At 51.3% G+C, this 10293-nt stretch overlaps 2 protein-coding genes across 4 annotated transcripts in view; one reads left to right on the forward strand and one right to left on the reverse strand.

Moving 5' to 3' along the window:
* The first annotated feature begins 1642 nt into the window (after positions 1 to 1642).
* Positions 1643 to 7213, forward strand: APOA1BP (apolipoprotein A-I binding protein). 3 transcript variants are annotated; one of them, XM_011928436.1, is made up of 7 exons: positions 1643 to 2103; positions 2218 to 2326; positions 2480 to 2590; positions 2672 to 2785; positions 3518 to 3665; positions 3999 to 4207; positions 7136 to 7213. In XM_011928436.1, exons 1-6 carry the CDS (start codon positions 1874 to 1876, stop codon positions 4199 to 4201), a joined length of 915 nt encoding a protein of 304 aa, XP_011783826.1. In that variant the 5' UTR covers positions 1643 to 1873; the 3' UTR covers positions 4202 to 4207; positions 7136 to 7213. The 3 variants fall into 3 exon arrangements, with proteins under 3 accessions (XP_011783826.1, XP_011783825.1, XP_011783827.1); XM_011928435.1 differs by lacking the exon at positions 7136 to 7213 and having other exon boundaries at positions 3999 to 4416; XM_011928437.1 differs by lacking the exon at positions 7136 to 7213 and having other exon boundaries at positions 1959 to 2103; positions 2222 to 2326; positions 3999 to 4416.
* GPATCH4 (G patch domain containing 4) overlaps positions 4928 to 10293 on the reverse strand; it is a 7588-nt gene continuing 2222 nt past the window's right edge. The window contains exons 2-8 of the mRNA XM_011928434.1: positions 9695 to 9757; positions 9158 to 9231; positions 8964 to 9056; positions 8772 to 8858; positions 6816 to 6907; positions 6510 to 6560; positions 4928 to 6278 (exon numbers count right to left, since the gene is read on the reverse strand). Coding sequence (XP_011783824.1) covers positions 5435 to 6278; positions 6510 to 6560; positions 6816 to 6907; positions 8772 to 8858; positions 8964 to 9056; positions 9158 to 9231; positions 9695 to 9757 — 1304 coding nt within the window. The 3' untranslated portion in view covers positions 4928 to 5434. The remainder of the gene's footprint in view (positions 6279 to 6509; positions 6561 to 6815; positions 6908 to 8771; positions 8859 to 8963; positions 9057 to 9157; positions 9232 to 9694; positions 9758 to 10293) is intronic.

Here is a 10293-nt window from a genome sequence, read left to right on the forward strand (position 1 = left end):
GGATTACAGGCGTGAGCCACTGTGCCCTGCCAAGACCTCATTTCTACAAAAGATACGAAAAGTAGTCGGGTGTGGTGGCGCATGCCTGTAGTCCCAGTTACTGGAGAGGCTGAGGCTGGAGGATCACTTGGTCCCAGAGGTCCAGGCTGCAGTGAGCCATGATCAGGCAGCTGCACTGCAGCCTGAGCAACAGAGTGAGACCCTGTCTAAAAAACAAAAAAGACCTTCCCTTTACCTGTGTCTTAGCTTGGGCTGTCACAATAAAATATCATAGATTGGATGCTCAAGCAACAAATTAATTTTCTCAGAGTTCTGGGGACTGGAAGTCAGATTAGGGTTCCAGTATGGTGACAGAGAGGAGGGGCGGGGAGAGGAAGAAAGTCTCATAAGGGCACTAATTCTACCAGACTAGGGCCTACCCCTTATACCACAACTAATGCTAATCCCAACAGCCCTGTCTCAGAATACTATCACACTGGGGGTTAGGGCTTCAACATATGAATTTGCGAGGGCGGAAGGAACACAAACATTGAGTCCATAGCAGTCTGGATAATTATCTTTATCTTAGTGCCTTGATGGTAACTGGTTTGTTACTCTCCAACCTTTTCCCCTAACCATACAACAGAGTGTGTTTGCGTTCTCAAAACCACTCGGGCAAACTCTACTCCTCCTCTCAAGACTTCTAGTGAAACATCATCGTGACCTGGAGCCGTCATGCGCGTCCGTGTGAGGAGACCACCGAACAGGCTTTGTGTGAGAAATAAAGCTTTTTAATTACCTGGGTGCAGGCGGGCTGAGTCCGAAAAGAGAGCGAAGGGAGATAAGGGTGGGGCCGTTTTATAGGATTTGGGTAGATAAAGGAAAATTACAGTCAAAGGGGATCTGTTCTCTGGCGGGCAGCAGTGGGGGTCACAAGGTGCTCAGTGGGGGAGCTTTTTGAGCCAGGATGAGCCAGGAAAAGGACTTTCACAAGGTAATGTCATCACTTAAGGCAAGGACCAGCCATTTTCACTTCTTTTGTGGTGGAATGTCATCAGTTAAGGCGGGGCAGGGCATTTGGACCAGCCATTTTCACTTCTTTTGTGGTGGAATGTCATCAGCTAAGGCGGGGCAGGGCATTTTCACTTCTTTTGTGATTCTTCAGTTACTTCAGGCCATCTGGGCATATACGTGTAAGTCACAGGGACGCCATGGCTTGGCTTGGGCTCAGAGGCCTGACAGAGCCTATGGTTTCAATTACATTTTAAACCATAGCTTACAGAACCTATTTAAGGATAATTTTCTATTTCCGTAGCTATTATCTCAGTAAAGGGGGTAAGTATGACTAGGGAAGTACAGCGCGATATCCTGGTAAAATAGAGGTAGGGGAAGCTAATTTAGTGGAGAGGGGGCCTAAGTTACATAGGCTCGGTGATGTAGGCTCGGTGATGTAAATAACAAAAGTAGCTTAATTTCTATAGCACGCCCTCTGCGCCAGTTTGCAGGCATTAGCACCTATGAAGTATGTACTCCTTTCCCGGTTGTATAGGCGAAAAACTGACACCAGCAGCTCCCCCATTCACTCAGCCTCTAAGCAGTGGGGCAGGAATAAAGGCTAACTGCTATACCATATACCTGTCTGAAAGAGTTACAAAGCCAGCACTTATTATCAAAGGGCGGTTGGGAGCAAGGCATTTCGGCGTATCTGGAAATGTGTGGCGATTTGTGAACGCTCCTGAGGAGAGCTGGGATCCCAAGTGTAAGGGAAGCTGGCCCAGGTGGGAACGGCTGCCCGGCCCAAGGCCTGCTAGAACCACAAGACTCCAGCCCCGAGCCGCTTCCGGAACCCGCGCGTGCTGGCCCGGCCTCTCCGGGGGCGGGGCGAGCGCCGCGCATGCGCCGGGGTAGGGGCCTGGCGGGGGGCGAGCGCTCTGCGAGCTGGATGTCAGGGGTGCGGACGCTCCTGGGTCTCGGGCTGCTGGTTGCGGGCTCGCGCCTGCCGCGGATCAAAAGCCAGACCATCGCCTGCCGCTGGGGACCCACCTGGTGGGGACCGCAGCGACTGAACTCGGGTGGCCGCTGGGACTCAGAGGTCATGGCGAGCACGGCGGTGAAGTACCTGAGGTAGGCGCGGGTCTCGGGTGGCCTGCTCTGCCGCGGGGCGGGGCCTGGGACGGCCAGGCCACCTGCGCGACGGAGAACACGAGGGGCGGGACTCAGGCCGCGGGTTTTCCTCAGCCAGGAGGAGGCCCAGGCCGTGGACCAGGAGCTATTTAACGAATACCAGTTCAGCGTGGACCAACTTATGGAGCTGGCCGGGCTGAGCTGTGCCACAGCCATCGCCAAGGTCAGTGGCACAACTCGACCTTTGGGAGCAGCCAGGGAGGAGTCACTGTCCCAGCCCCCTGGCCTAGGCACAAAGGGGTGGGAGAAACAGCTGGGCCAGTCTGGTCTATTACCGCCTGAAACCCCTCTGAACCACCCTTGACTCTGCCTTCAGGCATATCCCCCCACGTCCATGTCCAGGAGCCCCCCTACTGTTCTGGTCATCTGTGGCCCGGGGAATAATGGAGGAGATGGTCTGGTCTGTGCTCGACACCTCAAACTCTTTGTGAGTGTGTGGGGAGGGGCTGTGAGGGAGGAGGGTGTGAGGGCTCTGGGATCTGGGGTTGAATTACCACTTTCTTCCTAGGGCTATGAGCCAACCATCTATTACCCCAAAAGGCCTAACAAGCCCCTCTTCACTGCACTGGTGACCCAGTGTCAGAAAATGGACATCCCTTTCCTTGGGGAAATGCCCTCAGAGGTAGGTGGCTCCAGTTGAATACTTCATCTCCCAGTAACCACTGCCTGTGCTCTGCTCTTCCATCGTGTTTCCAGGGTGAGCTCATTTTAGTGCCTGGTACAGAAGATGCCTAAAGGATGGTATTCAAATAAGTGTGCAAGAGCCTTCTCCCCCTTCATAAAGTGTGTTCCGTGAGTCCCACACACCACCTTCTCTAAAGCTTCCCTGCCCTTTCATCTCCCTGGTCCATCCTTCCAGTCTGTAGTCAGATCCTCTTGCCCTAGCATGCAGTAAACACATGATTGCCCCTCAGAGGCCAGAGTGGCTGCCCTATCTGAAACCCTTCCTGTAGATGCATGGATTAAGGGATGGGAAATTGGGTAATTTTTTTCCTTAACCCATTTTACAGATGAAGATACTGCAGTGGAGAGAACTGGTTTGCTTAAAGTCACTGAATTGTATCATGGCAGAGCTGAAACCACAATCTGGCTCTCCTGACTCGGTCTCAGGCTATCTCACCCTGTAGCCTCCCCAGTGGCGGGCAGGCAGGCACCGAGAACAAAAACTGTCTGGTGTCAGTTTGGCCTGAATCAGTGACCAACTCACACTTTCTCTAGGCCTCAGGCTGCCCTCTGAATGAGATACAATACTTGTGTCTCTGTGAATGGTCTGCAGGTGCAGAGGACAGCCCTCTCCAGTTAAGACTGTTTGTACAGCTGCTGGCTCTGACATCCTTTTCCTGCTCCACCACAGCCCACGATGATTGATGAACTGTATGAGCTGGTGGTGGATGCCATCTTTGGCTTCAGCTTCAAGGGCGATGTTCGGGAACCGTTCCACAGCATCCTGAGTGTCCTGAAGGGACTCACTGTGCCCATTGCTAGCATCGACATTCCCTCAGGTGCTGGGACCCAGAAGGTGGGGCAGGGATGGGCGGAGATTGGGGCCCTACCCTCCTGACTCTTGCCCACACCAGGTCTAAAATAATTTTAGTCTAGAGGGGCAGAACACAGCTTTCTGGACCCCCATCAGGGCTGGGGAACAGCGTTCAGAAGTCCCCTTTACATGTTGGCCCCATGAAGAGACCACGGCCCAAGGGTACGTGGATGTTGTTGGACGAGAGTTCCTCAGGTGGGAACTGAGGGGACTTCCCACTTCTCTGGGACTAGGGTAAAATAAGGTGTAGAAGGGGATGAGACATCTGGCCTCTTCCTGAATACCACCCTTTTTTCAGGATGGGACGTGGAGAAGGGAAACTCTGGAGGGATCCAGCCAGACTTGCTCATCTCCCTCACAGCCCCCAAAAAATCTGCAACCCAGTTTACTGGTCGCTACCATTACCTGGGGGGTCGTTTTGTGCCACCTGCTCTGGAAAAGAAATACCAGCTGAATCTGCCACCCTACCCTGACACCGCATGTGTTTATCGTCTGCAGTGAGGGAAGGTGGGTGGGTATTCTTCCCAATAAAGAGTTAGAGCCCCTCTCTTCCGGAACTGTGGAGTCCTGGGAGTTCCTCTGGCAATAAAGGTCAGTGAATGGTGGAAATCAGGGAGCAACTCTGGGGATTGGGTGCCATCTCTCTAGGGGTAACACAACGGGCAAGAGGTTGCTATGGTATTTGGAAACAATGAAAATGGACTGTTAGATGCCAAGTGAGTTGTGCTGTCCTTTACACAATTCTTACTCATTTGGGACACAGACAGGGAGCTACGTTCACTTATCAGTGTAGCAAGACTACAAGGAGGTTGACAGAAGGAATTTCCTCAAAGGCCTCCAAGAATTATCTTCTAGGCCGGGCGCGGTGGCTCAAGCCTGTAATCCCAGCACTTTGGGAGGCCGAGACGGGCAGATCACGAGGTCAGGAGATCGAGACCATCCTGGCTAACATGGTGAAACCCCGTCTCTACTAAAAATACAAAAAACTAGCCGGGCGAGGTGGCGGGCGCCTGTAGTCCCAGCTACTCCGGAGGCTGAGGCAGGAGAATGGCGTAAACCCGGGAGGCGGAGCTTGCAGTGAGCTGAGATCCGGCCACTGCACTCCAGCCTGGGAGACAGAGCAAGACACTGTCTCAAAAAAAAAAAAAAAAAAAAAAAGAATTATCTTCTAATTTGTATTCAGGACCTTCCCAGGCTGGGAACAGAGAGCCAGTCAGTCCTAGCCAGTTATCTCTAGGCTAGAAGCCCAAGCTGATGTTTATTATTCATTTGGTAGTGCTAGGAACTGGCAACTGTGGGCTAAATCTAGCCCACAGACCTAAATTTGTGTTTTTCTTAACCTTCGCGATATTTAAAAATCAGAGCACTTCACATAGGTCTACATTTTCAGCTTCTTTTAATTTTAGCAGGAATGCTCCTTCAAAGGGTATCTGCATTCCTGTTCCCACAGCCCCCAGCATGCCTTATCCTTTAGCTGCCTGGCTTCTCTAGGCACCTGAGTTGATGATCCTGGGTTAAAAGCTGCAGAGGGGACTATGCTGACTCCCTCAACTAAGGGATGGTACTACTGCTTGCTCCTCTCAGCAGCTGACGTCCCAGAGATCAGTTTCCTTTCTGGGAGGGACTCCTCATTGAGTGGGAGTGCAGAAGACCTGCAGACCTGCATCAACCCTGGTCTTCGAGGCTTCAACTCCTGAAAATCAATCTTAATTGAGCCCCACCTTGACCAGACCTTTAGTCTCTCTTCTTCTGTTTCTTCTTTTTGGCTTTCTGGCTGATGCTGATTTCAGCTCTTTCCTTCTTGGCACGCTGCTGCCTCTTCCCCTTACCTCTGCTGCTTGAGCCAGTGTGTGCTCCGCTCTCTGCTTCCCTAGCCCCGCCATCCTCCTCATCCTTTACATCCAAGATGTCCTCCTCCTCTTGATGCTGCTGTCTTTTCTTCTTGCTTCTCCGATCACTGCATGCTCTACTCTCTGCTTCCCTGGTTCCACCACCTAAAACAGTTTCCTCATCTCCGTTCAAGTCCTCCTCCTGTTGCTGCCTCTTTTTTCTTCGGCTGCATGGGTCAGCGTACGCTCTGCTCTCTACCTCCTCTGTCCTGACACTGCCTGCAGCCTCCTTGCCTTTTCCTCCTTCCTCCAAGACCCCCATCTTCTCTTCATGGTGCCACCTCTTCTTTTTCTTCACTTTCGTGAGGGACTGATTGGCTTGCTCTCTGCTATTCAATTCCCCAAGCCCACTTGTTCCTGCGGCATCCTCCTCCTCATTCCCTTTAGTTGTACCCTCTCTTTCATCTGAGACCTTTCCTTCTTGATGTCGCCTTTTCTTCTTCTTGCTTTTTCTGATGTTCTGCTCAGCGTGTTCTCGGTGCTTTTCATCTGCATCATTCCTTTCAGATGCTGTAGCTTCTTCCTCCTCTTTCTGCTTCCTTTTCTTTTTCTTTTTTTGGGGGGGCTTGCTCTCTGACTGTGGTTGAGGGGCCCCAGGGTCCTGGCCTTTGAGACGAGCCAGGAAGGCCTGCTCCTGGGCCTCTAGGCGAGCAAGCTTGGCCTTCATCGTGATCCCAAGACGGGCAGCCCTGAAACAGACAGGGTCCAAGTCAGAGCAAGGGTATCGGGGAAATAGGCCTAGTCCTTAAGCCTGCAGGGAAAGTTGATGGAGGGTAGAAGGAGTGGGGAGCTGCCTATCTTCAGGCAATAGATGGGTAGGTAATAGGAATCATTTCCCTGGGGTAAAAAGAACCAAGAGGTGGCACATGCTCAAATGTGGGGAGAAAAGAAGGGAGCTCAAGGAGCTGACCACTACTTACTTGTGTGCTGTTCGCCCTTCACAGGCTTGGAGCAGCATCTCATCAGTCAGACTGTTAGGGGAGATCGGCAGTTACAAACAGACCCGGTAGAAAGGCTTGACCTCTCCTCCTTTTAAAACATTCCTTCAACACTGAGTTCTTGTTCAGGACCTGGCACTTTTTGAGGTACTAGGGATACAAAGATTAGTACAACACAGTTCCACCCACCACCAAGAAGCTCCCAGTCAAGCATTAGACTTAGCCCTTTCTCTTACCATCTAAGGACATCTCCTCCCACATTCCCCAAGAGCTAAAATGAAGTCTCACGTCTTTGGGGACTTGGGCCCCTGGTTGTCATCATCACTGCAGCTCTCCAAGTCTTTGTGTGGCTCCTCTCCACTTGAAGTCAACGTGGCCATCTAGGAGGGGTCACGGGGGTGAACAAGGCCTTCTCAACACCACCACCATCCCTATTCCCTCGTGGAAGCCCCCTAAGAATTCATAAATCCCGGGAGGAGTTTGCCAGCCCCTACCATTGCTCCTTGAGGACCCACAGGGAGGCATGCCATCCTGCATACTTGAACTTGGATAGGAGTTGGGCTGCTGCTGCTGGGATGTGCAGCAGCTTCGCCCTCTCTGGCCTACAGCTGGCTGGTGAGCAGAAGAAGAGGAAATGCTCTGGTTCATCAGGTCTTCACAGTGGACAAGTGCCAGTGACTGGCAGTAAAGATGCCCTGCTCCATCCCAACCATAGTACCTGTTCATAGTACCTTCATTTAATCAGACTGAGAGTCTACTATGGGCCACAGAGTTGGGGATTCCGAGTGGAATAAGAATGAGATGAGCCCAGCCCAGATGGAATCTACATAGGCAATTATGATGGAAGTGTTGCCTGTGATAGAGGAATGGTACTCAACTCAGACTTCAGAGAATGACTTCTAAAAGTAACTGATGTATAAGCTGAGCTCTGGAGGATAAGAAAAACTCAGCAGGTGAAGGGGGAAAGGGAGGAGAATGTCCCAAGCAGAGGGAGCAACATGTGCAATAACCTGAAGATGGAAGAATGTAGTGCCTTCAAAGAAAAGAAACAGATTGGAATCTGTTAGGCTAACGGTTAGGCTAAAGTGTAGTGGTCCTGGGGAAAAGTGAAAAGAGATGAGGCTGGAGATGGCAGGAACAGGCATGCAGGGCCATATAAGCCAGTCTGATAAATCTGGATTGTGTCATCCTAGGTCAAAGAAGACCCAGTGATATGATGACATTTATGTTTTAGAACACTCTGGATGCTTTGTGGAGGAGTCCATCCTCCACAAAGGTTGGGGTGGGGAGTGAGACTAGAGGTGTCCTTAGGAGGCTGCTGGAGAAAGAAATTAGGCAAGAGATGATGATGGCCTGAAGTAGGGGAGTAGATGATAACAGAGATGTAGAGAAATGGGAAAGATTTGCTAGGTAACATGTATAGCCCTTAGCACATAATGACCATTACATGTTAGCTTCCTTCTATTGGCACAGTAGAAAGTGGAGGCCTGAGGACCTGGGTTCCAGTCCTGTTTGCCACTGCCATTACTAGCCAGCCGTGGGCTCTTCAGCAAACCACTTTTCACCCTTTTAGCCACATCTGCAAAGCAGGGATGGTCCAGATAATCTCTCAGGTCTCCTCTGGCTTCTCTTTTTTTTTTTTGAGATGGAGTCTTGCTCTGTCACCCAGGCTGGAGTGCAGTGGCACAATCTCGGCTCACTGCAACCTCCGCCTCCCGGGTTCACACCATTCTCCTGCCTCAGCCTCCTGCATAGCTGGGACTACAGGTGCCTGCCACCACACCCAGCCAATTTTTCTGTATTTTTTAGTAGAGACGGGGTTTCATCGTGCTAGCCAGGATGGTCTCCATCTCCTGACCTCGTGATCCACCCGCCTCAGCCTCCCAAAGTGCTGGGATTACAGGCGTGAGCCACCGTGCCCGGCCTCCTGTGGCTTCTAAGTCCTTTGAATTAGATGTCCCCTGGCCCCCCAAAATTTGGCAGCTCCTGACTTAAAGAGACTGTACCCTACCTCTCACTCCCTATTGCTGCTCCCTTAACAGATGGCAGGATCCATGGAACCTGAAGATCTCAATTCCTGCTGAGGGTCTGGGCAGTCTAAGTAAGCAACAGCAAGGCTGGTCACAGGATCCCACTATGTTAGGAAAGTCCTGAGAATTGATAAGGCATACAAGGCAACTGTTCAGGCCCCAGGGAGACCAGGGAAGAGAAAAAGGATGGACGCTGTTACCCAGTCTCTAATACCTTCACAAACTTCTGATACAGCAAGTTGGGCTTGGGATGATTATAACAGGTGGTCTCCTTAGAAAGGCTCCTTATCTGTACTCCATCCTGTAGAGAATTATCAGTACCAGTGAATGGGTGACATACCATGACTGCCTACCCCACAGGTCCCAGGCCCTCTGTTTCATGTACCCATCTATCAAGAGTTCATACCTGCCCAGTTTCCACTACCAAGTTGGCCGCAGTCTTGTTGAAGAGCTCATTCCACCAGTGGTTTGTGAACTCCTTGGCAGGGTCGTGTCCTACCTGCCAGGGGAATAAGTATGAACTCTGAGTGCCTGCCCCACCTGCCCTCAAGGGTCCCTTCTCCCATGCATGCTAACCTTCCTCAGTCCACCCAGTCTTACCCCATGAGTGTCTTGCTTCAGTGTCACCCTGAGGGCCTGGGTGATACCATTCTCCTTCCGGCCGAGGCCTTTGCCTGCAGAGGACAGTGGGCGACTTGGCTTATTCTCCTGCCTGCTGTGAGACCTCACAAGGCACACCCCCCACAGGCCTCTTGCCATTTCACACACCTGACATTGGGGTATACTCTGTACCTCTCAGAAGACCTCCCAGCTCCTTTCTTTCTAGTACCACTCCATATAGTCCCCTGCCTTTGTGTGAGCCTGAACTAGCTCTTCCTTCGTAATTCTTTTGGAAGAGAGGCCATGTCTCTTCTTCTCTCCCCTAGTCCTCCCAACCACAACTTCTTCATTATCCACGGTCAAATTTCTTCCTTTCTTCCCTTTTTCTGGGAAAGTCAGAAATTTTCTTCTGCAAATTTCCCTTTAAACTAGCTTTTCCTCCTTTAAATAAAGGAGGGCGGTAATCCAGGATGATGCCTTTCCCCTGGGCAGAAGGTAGGCAGGGAGTTGGGGGATGTGAGACACCATGGGGATCACCTTGAGTCCATCCATGCTTTAACAACTGCTCCTCAGCAAACTTCATCCCACGACTCTTGACCTCTGGGGTGACATTCATGGTGAGAAAAAGGTCTCTATCCTCAGACTCTCACCAGAGAAGAAGAGGTGATATCCTTTTAAGAAGAAAGGAGAAAGTGCCCAAACAGCCATCAGTTCCATCCTGACTGCTTGTTAAGAATTCTCTGCTAGTTGGGTGCAGTGGCACACACCTGTAGTCCCAGCTACATGGGAGGCTGAGGCAGGATTGCTTGAGTCCAGCCTGGGCAGTATAGCAAGAACCCCCTCTTATAAAAAGAATAAAGCAGCCAGGTGCAGTGGTTCACATTTGTAATCCCAGCACTTTGGAAGGCCAAGGTAGGAGGATCACTTGAGCCCAGGAGTTCCAGACCAGTGTGGGCAACATAGTGAAACTGTCTCTAGAAAAAAATAAAAAATTAGGCCAGGCGCGGTGGCTCAAGCCTGTAATCCCAGCACTTTGGGAGGCCGAGGCGGGCGGATCACAAGGTCAGGAGATCGAGACCATCCTGGCTAACACCGTGAAACCCCGTCTCTACTAAAAAATAAAAAAAAACTAGCTG

Source organism: Colobus angolensis, unplaced genomic scaffold (genome assembly GCF_000951035.1).
Source record: "Colobus angolensis palliatus isolate OR3802 unplaced genomic scaffold, Cang.pa_1.0 Scaffold77, whole genome shotgun sequence".
Classification (NCBI taxonomy): domain Eukaryota; kingdom Metazoa; phylum Chordata; class Mammalia; order Primates; family Cercopithecidae; genus Colobus; species Colobus angolensis.

Coding starts and splice junctions, on each gene's coding strand:
- APOA1BP (XM_011928436.1), top strand. CDS start 1,874: ATGCGCCGGGGTAGGGGCCTGGCGGGGGGCGAGCGCTCTGCGAGCTGG. Junction 2,104..2,217: donor ACGGCGGTGAAGTACCTGAG/GTAGGCGCGGGT, acceptor GGTTTTCCTCAG/CCAGGAGGAGGCCCAGGCCG. Junction 2,327..2,479: donor GTGCCACAGCCATCGCCAAG/GTCAGTGGCACA, acceptor CTCTGCCTTCAG/GCATATCCCCCCACGTCCAT.